This window comes from Drosophila serrata, unplaced genomic scaffold (assembly GCF_035046125.1).
Source record: "Drosophila serrata isolate PLE 108 unplaced genomic scaffold, ASM3504612v1 contig_184, whole genome shotgun sequence".
Classification (NCBI taxonomy): Eukaryota; Metazoa; Arthropoda; class Insecta; order Diptera; family Drosophilidae; genus Drosophila; species Drosophila serrata.
This window is the reverse complement of record NW_028257082.1, coordinates 5577656-5602700: the sequence shown is the minus strand read 5'-3', so window position 1 is coordinate 5602700 and position 25045 is coordinate 5577656. Positions and strand designations below refer to the sequence as shown.

The 25045-nt window shown below is 39.7% G+C and overlaps 5 protein-coding genes across 6 annotated transcripts; 4 read left to right on the top strand and 1 right to left on the bottom strand.

The window, feature by feature from the left end:
- The first annotated feature begins 112 nt into the window (after nt 1-112).
- On the top strand, nt 113-2410 carry LOC110179595 (uncharacterized). Its single transcript, XM_020947197.2, has 4 exons — nt 113-255; nt 1124-1293; nt 1348-1520; nt 1846-2410. The coding sequence occupies exons 1-4, from the start codon at nt 249-251 to the stop codon at nt 2264-2266; spliced, it is 771 nt and encodes a 256-aa protein (XP_020802856.2). The 5' UTR covers nt 113-248; the 3' UTR covers nt 2267-2410.
- A 3694-nt stretch (nt 2411-6104) lies between these two features.
- Nucleotides 6105-7451, top strand: LOC110178656 (uncharacterized). Its single transcript, XM_020945852.2, has 2 exons — nt 6105-6294; nt 6356-7451. The coding sequence occupies exons 1-2, from the start codon at nt 6241-6243 to the stop codon at nt 7301-7303; spliced, it is 1002 nt and encodes a 333-aa protein (XP_020801511.2). The 5' UTR covers nt 6105-6240; the 3' UTR covers nt 7304-7451.
- Nucleotides 7452-7710: 259 nt separating this feature from the next.
- On the bottom strand, nt 7711-13906 carry hrg (poly(A) polymerase hiiragi). Of its 2 annotated transcripts, none has more exons than XM_020945612.2 (9): nt 13301-13906; nt 12325-12450; nt 11487-12256; nt 11223-11419; nt 10568-11149; nt 10213-10491; nt 9435-10152; nt 8365-8482; nt 7711-8297 (listed from the first exon to the last, which is right to left on the bottom strand). In XM_020945612.2, exons 3-7 carry the CDS (start codon nt 12220-12222, stop codon nt 9949-9951), a joined length of 1998 nt encoding a protein of 665 aa, XP_020801271.2. In that variant the 5' UTR covers nt 12223-12256; nt 12325-12450; nt 13301-13906; the 3' UTR covers nt 7711-8297; nt 8365-8482; nt 9435-9948. The 2 variants fall into 2 exon arrangements, with proteins under 2 accessions (XP_020801271.2, XP_086684472.1); XM_086828346.1 differs by having other exon boundaries at nt 12891-13830.
- A 1450-nt stretch (nt 13907-15356) lies between these two features.
- LOC110191709 (Kip1 ubiquitination-promoting complex subunit 2) lies at nt 15357-18075 on the top strand. The gene is made up of 5 exons (XM_086828344.1): nt 15357-15888; nt 15947-16439; nt 16498-16833; nt 16896-17199; nt 17258-18075. Exons 1-5 carry the CDS (start codon nt 15860-15862, stop codon nt 17404-17406), a joined length of 1311 nt encoding a protein of 436 aa, XP_086684470.1. The 5' UTR covers nt 15357-15859; the 3' UTR covers nt 17407-18075.
- Nucleotides 15365-15853, top strand: LOC147644383 (uncharacterized). The gene has a single exon (XM_086828345.1). The coding sequence runs from the start codon at nt 15365-15367 to the stop codon at nt 15773-15775; it is 411 nt and encodes a 136-aa protein (XP_086684471.1). The 3' UTR covers nt 15776-15853.
- Nucleotides 18076-25045: the final 6970 nt, after the last annotated feature.

The following is a 25045-nucleotide window of genomic DNA, read 5'->3' as shown; positions in this document are numbered from 1 at the left end:
AGTATATGAATAGTTTGGCACATTCCTCTCGAGTTTGGTCAGGTACGTAATATATATTTCAGAAATACTTTTCAAAAAACTTTCGTCAAGCCATAAAATGTCAAAGAAAAGCATTTGCTTTTGTAAAACCATCAGTTGTTGACGACATTTCAGTCTGCCAAATTGGCATTAAGAGCCTGTTTTATTAACCAAATTTTTAATTGCTACTAATTGGTAGTGTTATTTGTTTGCTGTAGGACTTTATACCAATGGAGGGTGAGTGTCAAAACCATGTGTTTTAAGGATATATAAGGAAAAGTCTTTAAATTAAGTTGAGAAGTTAGCTGAAAAGCCTTCTCAGTTTCTCTTAAAAATGAAGGAAACTAAGGGAAAACTTTTACTAAATTCCTAAATTTTATGAGATTTATAAAGTTGAAAAAAAACTCCCCTCTTCGATTAGTCCTTCCACACGGTTAGAGCTTAAATGTTTCCCGTTTTTTTTTTTCGAAACTCACAACACGCACTGCAAAACAATTTCCACCCACCTATTGTTATCGACACCAATGACAAACCACTTTATGCCCCATTTCCGCGACCCCCAACCCCTCAGGAGCTATTAAGACCGAACAAAATTGGGCCAACTGGGTCAAAGTTCGGCGAGTCAGTCTGTCATTCAGCCCGAATACGGGAAAATGGAATAGAAAATAGAAAAATAGCAAAATACAAAAGTAGAAAAATAGAAACATTGAATTATTATGAAGGGAGCTAAGCCGTCTAGACGTGTGCCAAATGAAATCAAATATCGTATCGTATACTGATTTCGCGGCATACCGTCGACGGTTGAGACATATTGATTTTATATCATCGATGTGGGTGAGTGTGTCCTGTGTGTGGTGCGTGCCGTGATGCGTGTGCTCCGGCGGCTGTCACGGTTCGACAGAACCCCGATTTTGGAGGGCCAGTCCTTTGCCGACTTTCAACCAAGATGCGTGCCCAACGACCCAATGCCCAGGAGCGCGAGAAGTTACGCCGCCAGCGATCGGAGACGCGTCTCATTGTGGCACGTTGCAACGAGCTAGGTGGACCTCTTGCCTCATACCTTGATTGCTTTTCCTTCAGGACACATTGTGTTTTCTTTTTGCAGGTTTCGAGTATGTGGTCAATCCGCCAGTATGGCCCACGGTTGGATTTCTGAGAAAAATCCGTAGGGATTCTGAGGGTAACTTTGTTCGTGAAACTTTCACCACCGCCACTGAAAAGCAGATCTTGGCGGGTCCAGCTAACTATGATATTCCCTCAACTATTGGTTTTAAGGTAATTTTTTTGAGAAATATTAAATAAACTTTAATGATTAACTTCCATTTATAGTACCCATCGAAGGCTGGCTTTTCTGCCTTGGCTAATAAGATGCCACGCCTGCCCCCCTTCGTGGAACTTGGCTATCCCCCCGTTGGAACTTATGCCACCGACTTTCAAGGTACACAGCATTCCTTTACCTTTAAAAAGGCGGTTGAGAAAGACCAAAAGTGGATGACTCCGGGGTAAGTTCATATTAAATATAAATTGTGAGAAAGCTTTAATTATTAAGTAGTTAACGTAAGCCCATTGTTTAGGCTTTTCTGCTAATTAAAATAATTTAAGAATTTTAAAAGAGTTTCGCTAAGATGCCTTACAAGAAAATAACTAAATTTATTAACATAACTTATAAGAAAGATTCTAACGAAACCATCTAAACCCACAGCTCCTTAAGATATATTACATTTAAAATAGATATTTAACAAGCTTAAAACTTCTTGGAATTATTTAATTTAAACTAGTTTTGTAACATATTTTCCTTGATATACTTTTCCCCCGCTTTTCTTTCAGCCCCTCCACCTACACACGCCACCTTAAATATCCGAATTCCCGTGTGGAAATGGCTTTCGGCTCCCGCCGCATCATTTGGCCCTCGGTTCCGGTCTTTTGCAGTCCCTGGAATCTAGTCCGGTGCTCGGTGTGCGGCGAGAAGCCGGTTGGTGATTATTTCCATAATTTTGGCAATGATCAGGATATGTGTAGGGTGTGCATGCATGTTGCTGTGGATGCCATGAAGAAGTGTAACCTCCAGGTGACGGAGCGATTTAGCCGGCAGCAAAAGATCAAGCAATTTGTGCATGCCCGTAACTGTGGCTTCTTCCATAATCATGATGGCACCAATGCCACCATTGAGAAGGATACGCGCAAGGTCCTGCGGCAAAAGATTCGCGTGGAGAACTATCTTTATAGATTTGATGCGAAGGAGGAGTAGAGTTTGAAAATCATTTTTGGATGTATAATACAAGTATCTTCAGATTCAAAAGAATAATTTTACAAAAGCAGAAGAAATTGAAAACGTATTTAATGTTCAGAAACGTATATAATAAAGGAATGTTTCGAGCAGCTTTAAGGGCAATCCTCACTGTAACTTTTAAAGTTTTTTAGGAACGTATTTATTATTAATTAATACCATAAGCTCAATAATAGGAGCACTCTTCCCCCCCGTTAATGTGTTTGTGGTAACTTGCATTGAGTATTGTATTGTATACTTTCCTGCTGGAACGTTTTAATCGCATTTCCGGTATTCAGTTTCCTTTTCCTTCTGCGTTTCCTGGCATCCGGTTGGTAGCAAAACCCCCCTCAAAGCCAGAAGCAACGGACAGGGTAATACATAGAACACACATAGGAATCGTGGCTGTGGCAGGACAGCTGCGTCCTTGGCCACAATGCAACAATGGCTGCTGGCCATTGGCAGACATTACGTATACGTACAGTACGGCACAGAGTCGCCATTCTGCACTGTCAATGCAGAATGGCATTTCACAGTTAGCTTGTTTTGCATTTGGCCAGCCTGCAGCTAGATGCCACGCCTCCGGCCCCTGTTCTTGTTCTTCTTTTGGCCAACTTTTGGCCATTCGGCACACGCGTGCCATTCCATGAATGCAAGTCAGGTGTGCGCTCACCTGGAATTTGCACGGGACGGCAGTGAAAGTTGGTAGAACGGTAGTTATACCCCACATTAAGGCGACACTTCCTGGTGCATGATTAAAGCCCGGGATCAGAGTTGAAATGGAAATGCATCTGGCAAAACATGGACGGGTTCTTTTAAAAAGGGGAATTTAATCAGTTTGGAACTTAAATTAGGGTTTCTTTTTGGTAAAAAATGGGAAAACTAACAAGTTAATTACAAATTATAGAAAACACTTGGTAGATTATTTAATATTTTAGCATTTTCTGTTACTTTAACATGTAAATAAAACCTTAAATCAAGAGTTTTTAACAGGAAAAACTTTTTACTCATCAAATGCTGTTCCTCACGAAACGCAAAAATGCTTCAGATTTATTCATTTTCATTTCAAATGTATTAAAAGCTGAATTTAAAATGCAAATATTCCATTTATTTCAAAATATTTTCCCAACCACAACCTCAACCAGGAAAATGCAATGATTGTTGTTTGTGAGGTAACCATTATTTATTGATAAAAGCTCACACAGATGACGAATTGATTCAGAAGCTGCAAGATGCCATCGTGCCTCATCGTTCTCAAGGAATTTGGCCCAATCAGGAGTAAGCTATGAAAGGAACATTTATATATATATTTTCAATTTCATGTCCTGGGTAACCACTGAACGTAGATCGATTGCCAAACAAAAAAGAACAGCCACTGTGATATAAATTGTATGAATTTTAAGAACTACATCATCAGCAACCGTTCCCTTCTTTTTGAACAATTTTTCAATTTTCCACCACTGATGACAAATCGTTGAACTTGGCCGTGCAACCAAAAAGAACAGCCACTGTGATATAGAAATTGTTGATAATATATCAACAGCAGCAGTTCCCTGGGGTTGACAACGGTATGAGAATGTCACACTAAGTTAAATATAAACTCAAGATGAGATGAGCTTTGATGTTTCGCACTTTAGGTACAAAAAGAACAGCCACTGTGATATAGATGGGAAACATACAGCACAGCATCTATTCTCTCTACTTTAAAGGCTTGAGATCCTTACTCATAGAACTTTTCAAACTGAACAATCGATGACTTTTGGACTTGAACATGCGTTATAAAGGAAAATCACTGTGATATGGATTGATAAACGCATATCACAACGATCGTTCCTTTTAGCGAATGGCCCTGGTTAGCTTGAGCTATGCCACTAATTTTTGGATATTTCCTGCTGCAAATGCCACAACGAACTTCAATGGTTGTCTAGCTTTATGATCAGAAAAATCACCTAAGGCTGGACGACCAAAGAAACTAATTGCAACCGCCTTGGTTGGATATATTTATATCTTGTTAAAACTTCACTTTATCCTTCAACTTGATGAACATTTTAAAATTATAGCACGAGTGTTCGGTCTAGTCACTTTGCTTGATCGGAACCTGATTGAAAAAGCGACCATACCGACAATCGCCATTCAATTTTAAAACTTGGATGTTTTTGCACACTTTTGGAATTTTAATTTCCTGATTTCTATTGGAGTCTTCGATGGGATGGCCAGGTTCTTGAGACACACTTTGCCCAGTGATGAGTTTATCATGTTGACATGACTGCACAAAATGCATCCCAAGATCGGGACCTTTGATGGTTCACTGGATTTGCTGGTCGTCGTTTTGAGATTATAGGACAAACTTTACCCAGTGCTGCTAGGAAATTGGCAAAACCGAACAAGGTTTGTCGTATAATTGTTGGTGCCTATGGAGCTTCACTTTGCCACACCTCACACTCTGGAGGATGCGTTGGTAACTGATGATCTATCTGCCGGAGGTAGGACCTTTTATACCCATATCCTGTGCATTGCGATCGCTTACCTGTGGGCGGCAGCGGGCGCGGTTCTTACCTGCATGGGGTTTCGTCCTGGGATTATTCCGCGAATTCGCGTCCCGGATCGCCGCGACCTTCGTGAAAATTTTGCAACTTAATCCGTGGCCATAAACGGATTAATGCAGCTCTGTTTCAGTTTCAGGGGAAAAATGCGCAGCTGTGTCCGCGCATAATTTTCGCAGAAACGCAATTAGGTTAAGCCCGAAAAGGACCTAGGACCTGGGATCGGGAATCGCCGTCGGGTTAATTTGGTAGTTAGCGCGAAGTCTGTGTTCCCCGTGTCCTCGTACCTTGTAGGTATCACGCAGGATTTGTCAAGAAGTTTCCACATTCCCACCCAGCATTTGGCGGTGACTGTACCAAAGCCAAAAAGAACTACGGTAGCCAGGAGTAGGATCAACCTTGACCATCACTTGAAATAACCACCTGTTGACAGTAAAGCCATGCAAATGACCATCTCATAGAAAACTCTTTTCTTTAGTGTCCTCACTTAATGTGGGATTTATTGTGTCAACTTTTTTGTACTTGACTGTACTCATAGAGGAAATACCTTAGTTCATTTACATATTCATATATATGAAGGATTTCTTGCGAAAAATCTCTATTCAAAATAATCACACTTTAATATTTGGTTTTAAAATAAATTAAAACCTGAATATTATTATATAGGTAAGAATATACCCACTTATTGTTATGATCCTGTGGAATTCTAGAAGGTAATGTCTATTCTAGGGTAAATAAGATTGTGTCAATGGACCTGAAAGAGAAATTGGATGCCCCAAGGTCCTGAAAAACGTGATAAGTTAATCCTTTTATTAGTTATTATTTAAAAAACCAAGTAAGAGATTTCTCTGATATTTTTAGGAACGAAAGAAAAGAAAGTTTGAAATAGAATTACAGGGTCGGGAATAGATCATATATTTATCGATATATTTATATAAAAATTTGTCTAATAAATAAAAATTTCAAACCATTATAACTAAGGCAAAAAGGCCCCAATGTTAATTCGGAAAGCTTTCATATGTTAGTTTTTTATAAATTAAAAAATCTGTATACTCAAATTTAAAAAATTCATCAAATCAATATCATATTTTGAGAATTTTAACGATGTATTTTCTTTTCTACATGTCTAGAAAGATTCGCCTGTTGATGCTGATCAAGAATATATATGATTTATAGGGTCGGAAATGACTTCTTCACTGGGAGAGAAGAAGAGAAATTGTGATCCTACATATAAGATGTCCTTAGTATATATTTTATAAGAAAGAAGAAAGAGATCCCAACCCCCCTTGCCATTTATGTCACTGAAAAGCTTTCCATTAGAACACATATTTATGTTCGAATTCTTACACTACATTTCGCAGACAAGTGAAGTTACATAACACAGAACACAAATCCTGTATTTTTGAGAATACAATGAACCGCCATGGAGTCATCGAGGCTCTTCTTCTGGCTTCTACAGCGTTAATAGTGAGTTCTAGTTTTTTATTTCCTAAAGATAATGCTCCAGTTCAGTGAATTTTCTAAATAGCTTTTGAAAATGCAACAATTAAATGCATTGCCACTGAGGAATTCCGATCCAGAGCCACTTGTTAGCACTCCGGCAGTAAGACCTCCCAGACAAGCCCATGCGGATCCATTTCCTTCAATTCCGTCTATGGGAGGCGGTTTTAAAGTATTCGGCAAGAAAAATCGTGGTGAACAACTCCCGGTGGTATCTCACAGACCCACAAGTTGGCCTCGAAGACGTCCCACGGCTGGAAGAAGATTTTACAAACAAGATCCACCAGAAGATGGTGGCTCAGAAGGAAGCTCAGAAGGGAGCTCAGAAGGAGGCTCAGAAGGAGGCTCCGAAGGAAGCTCAGACGCAGGAGGCTCAGACGCAGGAGGTTCTGACGCCGGAGGCTCTGACGCCGGAGGTTCTGACGCCGGAGGTTCTGTCGGAGGTTCTCTCGGAGGTAATATAGGAGGTTCTGTCGGAGGTTCTGTCGGAGGTTCTGGTGGAGGTTCTGTCGGAGGTTCTGGTGGAGGTTCTGGCGGAGGATCTGGGGGTGGTTCTGGTGGCAAAAGATTCACAAATGCACAAAAAGAATTAACTGTTAGTTATTCGGGATATGGCGAACACACAATGGAAAGCCGCTTATATAATGCCCCACGTGACACGATCAACCCAAATCCGGTGAAGAACTACTTCCCCTCCATGAAGAACCTGACCACAGTTTGCATCAACAGGACTACCATTTACAATGAATTCAAGATTGAAAAATGGTTGATGCGTGGCCTTAACAGCAAGAAAAAGACGAATCGTGTAATGTTATCTGATCTGCGACGAGAGCTCTTTGAAAAAGGTGAATCCGAATCCTGCCACAACCAAAACAACACCGACTGGCAAAAGTATCAGGACTGTGCCCTTCGTCGCAATCAGCGGATGGAGTACTTTATTCCCAAATATCCGCGACACCAAATCGTTGCAAACTAATAATACTATCCGCTTATATAGGTTAATTTAATTCAAATTTTAAAATTCTAAATGCGAGAATCAAATTTATATATTTCCATTTTAATCAATTGTTAAAAATGGTCTCGTTTATAATAAATTTATCAGCGAGCAACAAGGCCAGTCATAATTTGATTTGAATATTTTTGATGGGTTTCAAATTTATTTCTTAAATAACATTAGTTTATTCTTCCAAAAATGATGTGTCGCTGTCTTTTGTTTCTATATTTATATGTAATTAAATGTTTAAATACATTTCTTGTATAATTATGGTAATTTTCTTGTTTTTCATATATTTCTTGGCTTCTCCAAGTTAGCATTCTTTATAGTTTTGAATAATTTAGCTTTTATTTCCATTCCCCATATTCCCAAAGCAAAAGATTAAACAATTTGGTTTTGTAGCATTTGCTTTTGTTTTTTTTTTCTTGTTTATTTGGTAAAATTAAATCAATATCTTCATTTCATTTATATGTTTTTTGTTATTACCTTTTTTCAGATATCATTTCTTAGAAAAACGAACATAATTGTTTCAAATTTTCAGCGTTGTACAACTAGAAGGAGAAGAAAACAAATATTGAAAACAAGAAGATGTTGGTAAAATGATAATAAAATCTTCTAAGTAAGTAGTTTCTGCAGCAGCAGCTGTACTCCAGCAGGATGTTTCCAGATATCCGCCGCTCCTGACCCATCCATCTCTAACTTCCTCCACATGCTTCATACTTCCTCCACATTCCACACATCATCTCTCTTCTTCTACGCACTCCTCAAACCAGCTGTGGGAAGGTAAAAAAAGATGTACAACAAGATTATTAAGACATATTTTAGAGAAGTGGTTGTCGTCTCTGGGGCTGAAAGGTCATGATGTTGTTGTCTTAGTGGCGATTCTTGATGTCCTTATGCAAAATTTAATTTGACGATTGGGCAAATGTTAGTTTGGTGTAACATAACTTTTTAGAGGGTGGTGAATGATAGAAACCTGTAAAGAATAAAAAATTTAGTTCAAAATTTACAACTTTAATGAGACATTGAGCCAGGGGACTCACCGCTTTTTATAAAATATTGTGGGTTTCCAGTTTGTTGGCCATCAAAGCCGAATAAATCAATGGGGAGAGATAACTATGATAACTAATCCTTAAATGGTATGTGTTATAGCTTTTTACACTGCAAAGATATATTAAAAGGCATACAAGTTAGTACAGCAAAAATTAAGGATTGTAAATAAAACAAAAGAAAGTAATAGTTTAGGAAGTTACTTAAAGTGGTCTCAAGGTTAAGGATAGTTCTGTAGTTCGTTTTGTAGTTCTGTACTACAAAGATTTGTTTTTGAATCGTATAAATAATTTTGATGAATACATCATAAGAAACCCATTAGTGCTTATTTTTTTAATATAAAAATGTGTTTTATTGTTTTTTAGAAAATTAACCTTATAACAGGACATTTCTATGGTTTTAAAAACCAAGTATACGTCGCTTTTAATAGACTCTATAAATTACAAAGTTACAAAGCCAGACGAGAGTGAGAGACGTGAGTTTCTTATTTATATCAGATTCTCTTACAAAAATGAAATAATCCTAGACAAACTCAATGAGTACTAATGATTTCATTCTATATATCAATAAATCGTATACTTAACAAGTTAATAAACCCATTAAAAATATGAAAATGAATTCAATTTTATTTAATAACAATGCTTTTTAGCCATGTTTATAAGTACTACCCATCAGGCTGTATCTCACATTCCATGCAGATACAAAAATCTACAAACAAACCTGGCCAAAGGTTGTACTGTAAATAATTTCGAAAATAAAAATACCAAAATTTGTGATTTTGTTTGTTTTGTTTTGTATTCTTTTTTAAAAAGTTTATTTTCATCATCATTATTATTTATTGAGCTTAGTCTCGGGTCTATCTAAATTGGATTTTGTAGAATTTTAAAAATTAAGAATAGGTTTTAGTTAGATCGCTTTCCACATCGGCGGAAATACTGTTGTCGGAATACGTCTAAGTAAGTAGGTTGGGCAACTTAAGTGTACGGAAACAGTCTCGTGAGAAGGAAGGTAATAGATAAAGGGTGAGTGGACGTGAACGAATGAAAACATGTAAGCAACTTACAAGAAATTGTCGGTGCCGATGGCCCGGCTGGTGCAGCTGGGGTGGTCGATGTGGCTGCTGCTCTGACCGCCGCTTGTTGCTGTTGGTTAGGTGTCAAATGTGGTTGTTGGTTGTTGTCCCCGTCATCATCATCAATGTAGTAAGTTTTGTTGTAGTTGCCCCCGCCGCCGCCGCCGCTGCCATTGTTATTGTTACTGCTGATGTTGCTGTTGCTATGGTGATAGTTGCTGTGAACAAAGTTGCTACTGCCGATCGCGGTTGTTGTTGTCGCTGCCTGATGCTGCTGCTGCTGCTTGCGCTTGTGTCCGGTTATGCTTAGAGCCGCCGATAGACTGGAAGCAGCATGCAGGATCGAGCGCTGGTTAAAAATGCTGTTGGAGGCGGCCGCCGCTGCCGCATTGTTGTTCTTCCGGAACTTCTGATGATGATGATGATGAGCTGGGGGTTGCGGCAGCGGCGGCGGCGGGGGCGGTGGCTGCTGCTGCGGCGGATGCGGATGTAGCGTTGGCGGTTGTCACGAGCAGGTCACCTCCGTTGTGGCTGTGCCATTGTTGCTACCGTTGTTGTGCGGCTGCTGAGGCTCCGGCTCCGATATGTCCATCTCAGAGCCATTTTTACCCGAACTCTTGAAGCTGGGTGCATTCATTTGCGCCGCTGTGGGGGTAGTGGGCGTAGTTGTCCCCAAATCTGACGAGGCATTCGAATTCTCCTCCGTTAGCTAAATAAACAACAATATTTATTATCTTGAATAAACTGGAAAGGTCGTGAGGTAACTTACCGATTCGCTTAGCCTCTGAATCTTGGCTCCACTGTCTCGCCCGCGGTTACCGCTCGCCGACTGCTGCTGCTGGCCTGTCGGCAGGGCATCCTGAGATTGGGCCAGCTCCGTGGAGAGCCGCTTGCGGTTGGCCAGCAGCGTGTTGTTAAAGTTATTGTGACTCTCCATGGACTTTCGTTCGCGCTTAAGGAAGTCGGCGTCCAGGTAGAGCGACAGCTGCTTGCGTTTCACATGACGGGCATCGATGGCCATGCCTTCCTTGAGCATTTTAATGTTTACCTGCGGGAATTGTTCGGAAAGATTAGCGTTTGGGTTTATTTATTTCTGGGCTTCCCCGTTGTGGGCTTTTACTTACGCCATGCATCATCACATGATCCGTGAAATTCTTTATGCTCTCGGTTAGGTCCACATTGAGGTTCTCGGAACGCTCAAACTCCAAACCGATGAACCACATCGAGCAAAAGGGCGACGAAGTCACCGAGGACTGGCTGCCCTGCGACTGCTTCAATTCGTCCTCATTCCCGCTGTTGTTCTGCGAATTGTTGGCACTTTGGCCCTTCTTAAACTCAAAACACTTGGGATTGACGTGTGCCAAGGCAATATGCGGATTCCGCTCCAGGTTTCCAATCAGCAGGCGCACCTTGGACTCCACCAGGCCGCACCACTCCAAGTGATCGTCGGCCGTTTGTGAGTTTACCAATAGCACAATAAAGTGGCGGTATCTGTAGAAAAAGCTGGGAGCCTCGAACAGGCGCTCCCACGGAATCCGGCCGAGCATGATCTCGTCCGTGATATTCATTCCGCGATTGAATTCATTCAATATGACCTTCTTGGTGGATTCGGACACGTTGAATGTGGAATTTTGCTGTGGATACGCGGGCGTAATAATGGGCATCAAATGATACCGATCCGAGGCATTGACACGAGGATCCCAGACCTAGAGAACAGAGAGAACGAGAACAAAAACGGATTAGTTAATCGACAAGACTAGCTTATGGGTCATGGCTTACCTGAAATCTTAGATTAACATTGTCGGGATGCTTGAGTAGCACTGGATTTGGCCACTTCCAGCGCGAGAAAACCAAAAAGAACTTGTGCACCAGCGTGGCAGCTGCAGCATTCGGATACAGCTGGCAGGTTCTGGCCACTAACATGGCCCAGGTCACACCGCCGAAGTAACCCAACGAATTTGAATATATGCCGTGCTCTAAAAAGGGAAAATCCAAGAAGTTAGTTTAGTTTTTATTGTAGGTACAAAATCATTTGAAACTTACTCTTTGCCCACAATTTTATGGTGCGCAGGGCCAAGCGGAAATTCTCAATGTTGGGCACCAGGGCCAGGATCTCGTCCGTCACGCGACAACCGTTCAGACTACGCACCGAGCGATGGTCCAGATTCCGCAGCAAATTATCGTCGCGCAGGTCAAAGTCATCCGGTATCTCCTTGAGCGAGAGTCGAGCGAACAGCAAATCGATCTCGATGCCATCAAAGTTCATCTTGATGACCGGCACGAAGGCCTCCTCCACGGAGCGGCACTCGGTAACCTCCGGCTGCTTCTTCAGCACCTCGAAGAAGCTCTGAAAGTAGTCGGTGCGCTCGATGTTGCGCGGAGCCACACACAAGGCGTCGATATCAGCACCCTTGTGATGGACACCCAAACGGTACGAGCCGAATGTGTAGATCTTTCCACCAAGCTTCTCCGCAGCAGACTCTGGCATATTCTTGCTAACGGAGATCTCCTTGACCCATTGTTTCACCAGGGTGTTGAGCTTGGCCAGGATCTCCATGCGGTGGTTTAGCTCGTCCTGGCTCTCGAAGACATTGTATGGCTCCAAGGAGCCACGCAAATCTTCGGTCCTCTGCAGATCCTCCGGCCTGGGCTCGGCCAAACTGATGGCTGAGGTCATGCCCAGCTGCTTGGCGGGCGGTCCGCCCGAGGTAGTGTTGCCATTGTGCTGATGATGATTCTGCTGCTGCTGCTGGCGGTGTGTTGGTTCGGAATTCCACATTCTGTCTGTTGTCTGTTGAGCTTAAAATTATGTACTGTTGTTGGGGAGTTGAGAAGACATTAGTTTGGCTGATTGTTATTATATTATCTAGTAATAACTTACCTATCTAGGCTTAAAACGTATTTAGGTATTACACTTAAGTTTGCTCTCCAATAAGCCAAAATGGAATTATATATGCGGCACTTCTCTTGCTCCTGATTTCAACGACTGCCTGCGCTTAATAAAATGCTGGAAAAGAGAATGATATAAATAAGTAATATGTTTATAGCTTAAATAATATAGAAACTTGGCTATTTCACGAATATTTAAAGTCACGAGTCAGAGAGAAGTTGCTAGATAAGAATCACTTTGAAAAAGTAATGGGAGATCTCTGGCAGATAAAATAGCCCTAAAGGCTTTAAAAGTACACGTTTATATTGCTAACTTGGTTGTTTAAGTGCCAACAACACACAAATGATAAAAAGTTAACAAAACAAAGTAAATTAACTCGATCTCAATTGTTTCACTGCATCGAGAGTGCCCTGCATCACTGGGCAAGGGTTTCTGCCGAACGAGGTTCAGAATTATCTTATTTTCTTTTTGTGGTTTCCCGTTAATGGACAATCACAATTTATTTACGCGCTGACTAAATGCAATTTGCAATTTGTGCGATAAGATATTCCACTCACCGCCGTTATATTATGAATAGCATAACAATGAATGTCATGCGGTAGCTGGTCACACTAGCGCCTGTCGCCTTTGGGCATAAACAAATGCGTAAAACAATTAGCTCGATAACTAGGAGTCGGAGGAGGAGTACTTTTCGCTTGGCGTGTGCAAATGTGCAGACTAATTGTGAAAATGACAAACATAAACAAAGAGAGAGCGAATTTAAACGAAATTTGCGTGCCTGCCTGCTTGTCTTTCCCCCCGCAGGTAAACGGTACTCTCACCAACACACACACACGCGCTACGGCTCACGCGCTCACGCACACCCACACCGCTGTGAGCGACGCACGCACCACATACATACACACAAAAATAAATACATAAAAGTTCGAGTGGGGGAGAGGGAATTTTATCGCTTGTTTTTGCTTACCTGCGCTGCGTCTTCTAATTCTTTTTGTAGCCGCTGCCTCTGCCGCTACTTCAAACAAATGATGTGGGTGTGTGTGAGAGTGTGGCGTGTGTGTGTGCCGTGTCCATCCGCTGCATTCGTAGGGTGTGCATATGTATGTATGTTAGAATTTGGCAAAAGTGTGGCCCATTCATCTGTTCTGGTTGTTGTTGGAGCTCCTCCTGCTGTAGTTTCTCCTCTTTGAGGCACTCTTTACATCTCCCGTTCGTTCTCGTTTCCGTTCGCCCCCTCCCACTCAAGCTGCTGCGACACTTTCTTGTAAAACTCTCGCGTTTTATGCTACGTGACGTGCTGCTCTTCTGACGGCGAAACTGACGCACACGCACACACCGATATACATATGCCAGTTGCCAAAACGCGAATGCAAACGCAAAAACAAACACTTTTCGCCCACTTGCGGGGTGCTGGCGGTAGCGCTGGGACTGTGATAACGTTGCGTAGATGACGCGGGGGAGATTATCGGGCGGCAAACATTTTCCGCAGCTTTTTTTATGCTGATTTGCGCGTTCTATAAAAACATTGGAGCCCCTATCGATACTATCGATGTTTGGAAATATTTCTTAAAACATCGATTTGTTGCACTATCGATGATAAAAGAAAAATTCACTAAAATATTACATTTTAAAAACATTTAAATTTTATTAATAAAAACTGGAGAAAAAACGCATTCTTTTTCATTAATTTTATTTTGTTTTGTACTCTTTAATATTCAAATAATGAAATAATATCATATGTTACCTTTCAATTAATTGTTGAGTTCTTTAGTATTAAGATAATTAATAATACAATAAATGAAATGTTATTTTTGGATAATAGAAATATTAGTATAAATAATATATTTATACATTAATTGATATAGGTTTAGTTATGTTTCGTTTATTATACTATTTTATATTAATTACTGAGTAAAAAATTTAACTGAATTCATTAAAAAATAATTGAATTATTACTTAAAAATTAATCATAGTAATTGCCAGCTCTATTGCGCGAAAGTAATACAAAACACCAACAACTTGATTTTCTTTAACCGCAAAATATACCAAAATATACCAAACCCGGCCAGGGAAAGGTGCAGTCACATTGGCTATATTCTAGCCAGATTAGCGTTGTAGTAGAGGAGAATTTTAGCAGCCTGTCAAATTGGAAAAACTTGTCAAATAATCTAATTGGGAAAGGGCCTTGTTGACTTTTTAATTATATCAACAGCCTAATTTGTTTAATATATTATTTGTTAATCAATTGTATTATTTTATTCTATTTTTAAGGGGTTTAAAAAAATATATATATATTACATAAATTTTATATTCTTAAATTTTAATTTTTATAAAATCAATTTGTTAATCTTATACAAAGTAGCATTGAAAACCTATCAGAATTGATTGAATACTTATGTTTGCCTTTTTATAAAATATGCAACATTTTTAATTAAAAAATTATTATATAGATAAATTGAGTTTAATTGCATATAGCGTATAGTCATCTTTGATGCATCTAAAAGTCAAATAATTTATTAAAAAAACGTATTTTAATCATTTTATTAAACTTAAGAAAATTTACCCTGAAAAGCCTTCCTAATGTCATTGTTTTTCTCCTAGTATGTACATGAAATTGTTCTCTGAAATAAATTTTTTATAAACGCGAAAAATAAATGAATTTAAATGTTAATTAAGTTACAGTCTTTATTTATAGTTATAAAATCGAAACCTGAGTAAAAAATTACAATTTTTTACATGAAATTTAGAAGAAAAATCATAGTAAATTTAATTAATAATAGGATTTATTGTAATCGACTGTTTGTCATCCCTAGAACATTTTCGCAATCGACTCCGTTTTAGAGATGGTAAGTCTTCGATGATGTTCTGCATCCTATCCTAGCATCGGTGTAATCGACGTTGTCTCCACCTCTATTCTGTTTATTTTTGCGGAGAAAATGAAAAAACGGCAACGAAAAGAACTGCAAAATGTAAGGCAACCGACGAGTGCCTAGCTGCAGACCCGGCACCGGCCCGCACCTGCACCCGCAAAATGATACCCTGGATGCGCGAGAAGTTCAACGAGAAACGGGCCAAGTGGCTGGCGCGCAGCAAGCGGGGCGTCGGCGGCGACGGTTCACCGGCGGACGGGAGTCCGCGAAGCAGCAGCCACAGTCACAGCCTGCGAACGGACGGGGCCAGCGATGCGGAGAGCCTGAGCGGATCCTCGCTGAACGTGCACACGGCGGAGTGTGAGACGCAGACGGAGACACCATTGTCCAGGCCTTTGGTTGGCGGCGGTGGCTGTGTGCTGAGGACACCCTCTCCCGCCCGTCGCCGTCGCATTCAGCTTGAGCTCCAGCTGCAGCAGCGGAGGCGAGAGGAGGAGCGGGTAGTGGACCAGGATAAAGACTCCGGCCAGGACTCACCGACACCCACTCAGCAGCAGCAGGCACATTCGTAAGTTGTCAGTTGTTAAAGTATTCACAAGGGCTTACCTAAAAATACATTTGTCATCTCGAAATTTTCCGTTCTCCCAAAACGAACTATGCAAAAACTGCGCAGTTTGTTCCTTAGGTAAGAGACGCACAGGTACTCCGAACTGCACAGCCTAATCCTCTGGTAATTCCCACAGAAAACCAGCCCAATCCAGCCGCCAAAACAACTCAGCTTGCTGCAGCAAGGCCGAGGACTCTACCAAGCCGGGGGAGTCCATAACGGTGCGCGTGATTTGTCCGAGCTCGCGGGTGCTCATCTTCAGAACGGACGTAAACAAGCGCTTAAACGAACTGAAGAGCGAAGTGATCCTAGAGCTTAGCGACGATCCCGACTCCATCCAGCTATTTGCACCCGATGTCCGCCATCTGAATCCTCGCTATCGCTTGTATCGCGCGGAATACTATGGAGGCGAACTGAACGAGTCGGAGACCTTGGCGCAGCTGAACGTGCGCAACAATGAATCGTTCATCTTGTCGCCGCGACGCAGCACGTTGCCGCATACGGTGGTGCGGATCCGCGAAGTGCCCGGTCCTAACGAGCAGCTGGTAGAGAGCGCCACGCGCTATGTGCCCTCCAATGCCTGCCAGCTGCCTACCATTGACATCAACGAGATCTTTCAGCAGTCAAATGTGAGCTTCCTAAGCCTTTCCCCTTTCAACTTGTTTTGACTCCCGTGTTCCTTTTTAGATACAATACGATGTAAGGAAGGTTCTGATCTCTCTGGCGCAAGCATCGGCGGCTGTAATAGGGGCTGGTCCCTATGCTCCACGTTTGATTGCCATGCTGAAGCAACGGCTAATTAATCGGCGTAATCAGCAGGCGGATACGTTGCAGTGCCTGGTCGATATGGGTTTTAAGCGCGAACTGGCTGCATTTGCCCTGAAGACCCACAATGGGGTTTACTCCACAACGATGGAGTGGCTGATGCAAAACCAGATTGAAGAAAATTCTCAAGAACCGCCGGCCATGGACATGCAACACAGTGTCTCTTCCATTTCGCCCTCAACGATAGTCACCAATAACGTAACTAAGGCTGAGCTTAGTCTTTCTTGTATTTAATGTGTTCTTTTATTTTTGCATACCAGGAGGTGATCGAAAACACCGCCGCCTTGATGGAGATCGTGCGCATCTACAGCCATCGTGATTCGCCGCCTAGCGATGAGATAGTGGAGTCGCTAACGGAAATGGGCTTCGAGGAGGCGGCAGTGCTGGCGGCGCTTAAGAAAACGGGCAACAACAAGGCATCTGCCTGCGAATGGCTGTGCGACAATCGCTCGGGCAGTGTTATAGAGCTGCGCGAAGGCCTGGCACCCGATTCACCCATCCTAAAAGTGATCCTGGAGATGCCGCAGGTGCAAATGACGCTCAGCAATCCCAAGACCTTTTTAGGTAAGTCTTAACCTTCACTAAAATACCCATAAATCCCAGATAAATCTGTGTTTTATAGCGTTTCTAAGCATTTTGGAAAACGAGCAAGCGATACGCGTGTGGCGCGGCGATAACGACACCACCTCGGTCATCACACATATCCTGCAAAAGTACCATGAGGAGAAGCATGTGCTGGGCATCAATCAGTTCTACACGAACCGCTGGTGAACGGCGCCTCAAAGTGGCTTTATTATGAGATTAACCAAATTATATTTATTCATATACATACACCATTGCAATCACGCTTGGTCCACATTTTGTGGCCCCATTATAAAGTGCACACTCGCTTGTCTGTGAGTGTGTATGGAATGTGCCCGTATGTAAAGAGTATTTTTGTAGCCAAAAGAAAAAACAATGAATGTAAACTGCACAAAGCCAAAGATGCAATCGCTTCGCCCAGAGCACGCGACTGCACTCTACAAACGCTTACCGATCAGTACGAAATGCATTATATACACAAAAAAAAAAAAAATATATATATATATACATATGTATATATAAACATAAATATACATAGGATCTAGTTCTAGTCAGGCTAAACCCTTACTCTAACCATCTCATTTGCTAGCTCATCTTCACTCAGTCGAATCTCGCACTAAGATTAGCAAATATCTCAGAATGGCATACCACAGATATATACTTACATCCCCCTCAGTTTTAAACAAACGAACTTGTGCTAATGATGGTCAGAGCGTTGTATGTCAGGTTGTTGAACATAGAGCCGCCATAGAGAGCCAACAACTTGAACTTGAAGTATTATTTTGTAAACCAAATATTCGATTTGCATTGTTTTAAGAAGAGGCAAATAAATCAATTAGTTTTTGATACAAAACAATGGAAGTGATGGTGTTTTATATTTAAACGCGTGTATAAATATAATTTAATATTGTTTTAGGGGAATATAAATGTCTAGGCGATCCGAGAGTGATTTTTATTGTTATCAAACTGTATTGTTCGGAACTTATCCTGATTTTTGTTGCTTATTTACGTTCATAGTGCTTTTATAAATATAATGATAGATTGTAAATTATGATAATTAAATTGAAATCGGCTTATATTAAAATATTTACTCAATTAATATAAAGTACTCCATTTTATACCATTCAAGGGTGTCGTAATTTTAGTCAGAAGCTATAAATTATATATATTCTTGTTCAGCATCAAAAGTCGAGACTATCTAGCTATGTCCGGCTAAAATTAAATTTTTTTTTACAATTTTAAAAATTTTGTAAAGAGTTACATAGTTAAAATTTTATAAAAATTTTATTTTTCTTTAATTAAAATTGTGTATGCAGATTTATTAACATAATGGAAACAAATATATAAAATCTTATCAAATTAAAATTAATGCATTTTTGGCTTAGTTATGAGGTTTTAAAATTTTCTTAACTCCCATAAAAATTTTCATAAAATCGATTTAAAGAATGTGAATATTCTAAGTTATTATAGATTTTCGATTGGAACCCACAATTCAATTCCATATTGCAAGGGTTAACAAGTTTCGTCTTCCCGAATCTAATTTCCTTTCTTTTTTAACCTTATTTTTCTAGCTAATTAATTAATACCTGCCACTATATAAACATATAAGTCCCATATTTAAACATATAACGTATTGTATTTAAGTCGCCAGGTACTTCCCAGATTGTGGTTTCCTTAAATCGAAGCAAATCAAACAAATTATAGATAATTTTAGTATGTAAACTTGGTATGACTCAAGTTCTTTATTGTTCACCATGGCGTATGAGTAATATTTGCAGATACTTTCTAAGACTTGAAATGAGTCACTTTAAATAGATAAGTGGGTTCCAATTCATTCGTAATCCGGAACATATGTAAAACGGGAACATTACTCTTGGTTGCAATTTGTACAAATTGAATTGCATTTGTTGTTGCATTCCCTGCAGCAAAATAGCGTTGAATTATTTTTGCCATTGCGCTTTTTAATGCATTACAATTAATTTTCCTTGCGGCCGCACATTTTTCATTTCATTATTCCCACCAACTGCAACATGAGTTGAAACAAAAACTATTCAACTATTCAATTGTTGCATATTCTTTTTTGTTGCTGGAGTGGGTTTGGAAAAACTAGAGGGAAATACATTTTAATTTATGTTAAGCGCGTTTATTAAGTGGTTGTGTTTCCACGAGATACATTCACTAGCCGTTGGCTTTTAATTAATATTTAAGCGCAATATTTGAATTGTTTAGAAAATAGATGCAGGGGGGGGGGTTCAAAAGGCCAAATTATTTATGGTCAGCTCGGGTTTTTATTAAATGTCTGCGGTTGCATGTTGCATCTGCAACAAAGGCAACCGGAGCAGTTGAAGCGAGCGGAACGGAAGCGAACAAAGTATCTGCAAGCTTCGCCTAATGGCCCTTGGCGATGGCCATGCAAATCTATCTCTAAAAATTGATGACGCATGCAGCGGGCGGGTGTATGGGATATACCATAATAAATCATCTGGACCCTTGCTAAGCGCTTCAGGCAGATGCACTGGGAATAAATGGGGGGGACATCTGTAATTGTTTAAATTGTTTAAATTAATTGTTTAATTTGTTTAAAATATCTGGAGTTTAGGATAAATATATATGAATGGGGTTCCTAAATCCAGATAGGAAATATGGGACTTAGATATGGTATAGTTAATTTTCTAATTTATTATGAAAATAAAATTATAATACCCTGTAAGAGTGTAATAAGGATCGGTCTTATTGATACCTTTCTTTGTTTAAAAGAAAAAGTATTTATTAATTCCGATTTTTAAACATTTAGCTCAAGTTTTTGCAAAGAATGGACTTTAAAATTCCCAATTAGGAGTTCAGGGACCCTTTTTTTATAGAAAATTGAATTATTGATAAGGTTTTATTTAGAATATGCTCTTGAGCATATATTTTTTGCAAATCTTATAATAATTAATTTATATGCAGTACAAAAGCTCTCTGATTTTACATTCTATTTAATTTTCCTAATTTCTAACATTCTAAAACCATTTTTCCTCAGTGTTTCAAACCAAGGAAGGGGAGTGATTGCTCCTGAAAGTGGCCAAGGCAAATGAGTTTTTGATATTATCAAAAGACGAAATGCATTGACAAGGACGACGAGCGATGAACGTCGCCCAACTAATCCTCCCCCGCGGCAATTGCCCCCAACTCCCCCCCCCCCCCTCCGGGATGGTTGCCTATAAAAAAACATCTCAGCTCCAGCTGGAGTTTTCCAGAGGGGGAAAATGTGGTGGGGTGGAGATGCGGAGATGGATATTGAAGTCGTGTGGCTTTCGCAATTTCCGTTGCATATTTGCAGGCGTCGCAAATTTATGAACAGCTTCTACAGCGACGATGTCACACCACCACCACCACGAAACAATACCAAAATCGGATTGGCGTTGGGAATAGGAATAGGGAAAAGCTGCTACAAAATTCCGCAATTTGTATGAAAATGAAAATGTTTTGTCATTTTGCCAATTCAATGATTTAAAATTCCAGTCGCATGCGATTTTGGCGCGTTTTCCATGTTTATATTTGCCATTAAAGGCGGCAAACCGAATAACTTCATCGAATGGATGCTTAAAAAATTGCATTTAATATGCATTAATAGCACCCGGTCCATGGCATTATCCTCATCAGCATCCAAAATCGAATGTGTATAATAAAATATTAAGATTGGTAAAAAACATAAGCCGCGCCATTATGTATGTTGTCCTCGAAGGATGAAAATAAATGTCAAATAAATGGAAGAAATAAATAAGATATCCGCAGGGAATACCAATTTTGGATCAAGAAAATTGGCAGAAATATAAAGAAAAGTGTGGAAAATCATCAAATAAAACATATATATTTAACAGTATACGTTAAAATTTTCTCTTATATTTTCCCTTTTTAAAAATAACTCCACATTACTTTACAATCTTCTGACTAAAATTAAAATACTCGCAGGGTTGTATGACCAATCCCAATTAAATCTCCTATTGCTTTAATTTACAAAATCATTATCAGTTAAACCAAAATCTTTCCCATTCGAATATGGAGGGAAAACAAGTAAATCGACTCATCAAGATTTCAATCTTTTTAATTAAACATTCCCCTGAAAATCCAATCTGATAATGGCTGTTAACAGAGAAAAGGCTCTTAGTATTCATACCACATCTTCATAGTCTCCCCAGTTGTGGTACTTCATACCGAAAACCTCAGACCAATTAACCATTTAAAAGCGAATCGAACTCCTTCATTAGCAAACATTGCCCAATTTCTACCCTCGTCGCAAATATTTCATTTATATGCCATAAATACTTGTATGAAACTTTCAACGCGACATGAAAATTAAACGAAATGATTCCCACTCCCATTACACATATTCCCCATATCCTTAATTCCCCATATCCTATGTAGCTGTGTCCTGGTATCGTTTGTCTTTACGGGTAGCAAATAAAAATTCTGCTTTAACGCATGAAATCACACAAAGATACTAAAAATTTGAACATGCAACTTTATGTTGGCCTAAACGGCATGGAGTCTGTGGCAAGGATAAAATGTCCTTTTACATGGTCTGTGGAAGTGGGTGGCAGACGACACTCACACACACACACACACACATGCATACAAAACAGCAACAATAGTAAACAAAGCGCCACAGTTTATGACGCAGTAGGCCAACGTCCCCCGGCCTCATAAATATAAAAATTAGTTGCCGGTCAGTTAGCAAGTGGGCGGGCAGTTGGGCGACGTCCTCGTCCTCGTCCTCGTCCTCGTCCTCGGTCCGTTTCGCCTCGCTTCGGTCTCAGCTAGAAGGCCACGGTGGCCGCCCACAATTAATTAATTAGTTCAGTTGACAAAAATTGCGGTGTTTGTGAGGGTTGAGAGTTGGGAAGGAGGTCCTGCGGCTAGTCCGGCATGTGTCTGTGATTGGACTGGCTTACCCCAGAAGCTACATAGCTGCTAACCAGGAGTGTGTGTGTGTTTGTGAGTGCCTAAATGGCCGCTGGGACTCTAATTATGTTTATGCGTAAAGGGATTCGTAATTTGACAACTAAATTTATAGATTTTGAGCTACAAATAATACTTAAGAAGGCTGCAAACTCTATTTTACGCTCATTTTAAAGGATATTTTAATTTTTGGAAGCATTTTAATTATATTTAATTATATACTGCGAATTTCGGAGCCTTGTATGTTATTATATTATTAATAATTATGTAATTAATATTCATGTTTATACTAAGTCTTGCCATTTTGTTTTAATTTAAGTTAAAGAACATGTTCTATAAATGGTATACACTTGCGGGGTATTATAATAGTATTATATAGTCAGAACCTTGTAACGTTGTGAAGGAGTCATTTCCGACCCTATAAATCATGTATATTTATGATCAGCATCAACAGGGGAGTCGATCTAGCCACCTCAGACAGAAAATAAAATTTTCAAATTTGTTCAAAATTTTATAAGGGGTTGTTACATCGTTACAATTTACAAAAATTGTCAAAAAATTAAATTGTTTTAAATTTGATTTTGAGTATGCAGATTTATTACCCTAATGAAAACAAGAACAAGAAACTTTCCGAATTAAAATTAATGCTTTTTTGGTTTAGTTATGAGATTTTTAAACTTTCATTTGTCGACAAAATTGTCATATAAATATCTCGACAAATATTATTAGTTATAAACGATTTTCGATTCGATTTAATTGCCAACTGCAATGTTCAATTAACTTCAGTTTCCCGAAATAAGTTTCTTTTCTTGTTTTTAAAGAAATCTAAAAGTCAGAAAAAATCAAATTGTAATTTAAGATCAAAAAAGGTATTCTTTGTTAAAAAATCAACTTGTTTGGAATTGATAATACTATAAATCTGGTTTTCCTAGGTAAAATTCATGATAACTTGACTTATTCGTAAATTTGCTCGCCATGAACTTACAGCTCCTGTGACGCTATTTATACATATGTATGTATGTGTGTGTCGTGCGAGTGCCTCATATTTATGCACATGTGTGAGTGCAACTGTTTTGGCCATATTCGCCCTTTGTGGGTGTCATTCCGGTTTCAAGGGTCGTGGGGCCCTGACGGCGGTCAACTGTTTTCATAAGCGTAGCAAATATTTTCACAAGGCCAATTAGTGGGCAGGCCCCCAGTTGACCACAGCTGCCGAGAGTTGTGCCGCCTTCTTGTTATATCCTTGATCCTTTCCCCCCAGTTCCCCTTCTATGTCCCTCTTCCCTTCCTGGAAGAGTTCTAAAATTAATAAAAAGCACCCGAAAAACTTTCCAGCTCGTGCTGGCTTCCTGCCACCTACCGCTCCCCCTCTCCAGCTGATCCACATTCTGGTTTTTGTCAACGCAACATACTTGCGAACAAAAGTGAAAAAGGCAAAAGCAATAAAGTTTTCAATTGTTTCTTTCGCACTCTATGCAAGAGTTTTCTCCGTTTCGTGCTCCTCCTATTTTAGTTTTTTGTAGAAAGTTTTTAACTGGCGCTGACTTTAAGTGCAATTCAGTGCCGAGGCCGAAATAAAAAAACACACAGAACATGAAAGAACCCGAAATAAAAAAAAAAAACAGAAAATAATAGAGAAAAAAGAAAATGTTAAAAACTTTTCGCCACTTGCCCGCCGCCGCTGCTGCTGCTGCTGACTTTTTGCACTGTTCTATTCTGTTTTGCGGCTGCCACATTCGTTTTGTTTTCGCCAGTTTAAAAACGCATTGCCAAATGTGTCACACAAAAGTTATTGTTCGTGCTCTGTGTGGTGTGAGTGTGTGTGTGTGTTGTGCTTTCTCCTCCGCTGTACCGTTATTTCGCCTGGCACAATGCAAGTGCCGTTATTTGAGAGCCACCACAGTAGGGAGGGAGAAAGAGTGGGGAGAGTGGGGAGAATGCGGTTGCTTTGTCTCCTGCATTGCATTGCACATTTCGCACTTGACACGACGATGCAAAGTGTGAGGGAGAGCGAGAGGGATAGCGAGAGAGGTACGAGTCGAACGGCACTTAGCGGGTCAGTGCTCACCCCCACTCCATCACTCCCCCCTCGGGGGGGCCAGGTGATGTCGCTCACAAAGGAGTCCAGCAACAAATACACAGTTATAAATGCAACTGGGTTGAGTGTCTTAATGCGTGGCTAAACGCTGACATTCAGAGGAGCTTTCCATTCTCTTTGGTATTCATTTTTAGATGAAATGTTCTTTTTGCTTTTGAAGGGGGGTCAAAGGGGTGACAATAACAATACTGTGGCCTTCTGTTTTGTACAATTTTCATTACTTTTCTAAGCTTGGTATGTTTATAATATTACTTCTACAAATAGCGATTAGAATATTAAAAAAATATAGCCAGGATGGGCACATAGGCACTCTTAAGGCTCACAGAACCCTGTCCGTCATAAATGGCGCCCAAATGTGGGACCCAAACGTTCTCAGGAGATTTCCAGATTTAAATTTTATCCCTCAGCCTAATAAAAAGTATTTTAAACTTTTACTTAATTAATAGAATAAATTTAAAAAAAAAAGAAAAAATAATTTGACAATAAATCTTTCTTTAATTTATTTTAAATAATAAGTAAGCCCAATATTAAAAAGAATTCCGAATCTAACAAATAAGTAAGGCAATTTATAAAGAGATCTCTACTATGCAGTTCTAGTTGAAAGGTAAAAACTTTTGAACAAAATATAATATAATGTATATAAATATAATATATATTAACTTCCTACCATAAAAAGATAAAGTATTTATTTAATTGTAATTATAAAGCATAACCCATAAGACTCAAAGCTCTTTAATTTCAAATAGGCGAATTTCTTAATTTTTCATTACTTTGACTTATCCTTTTGTA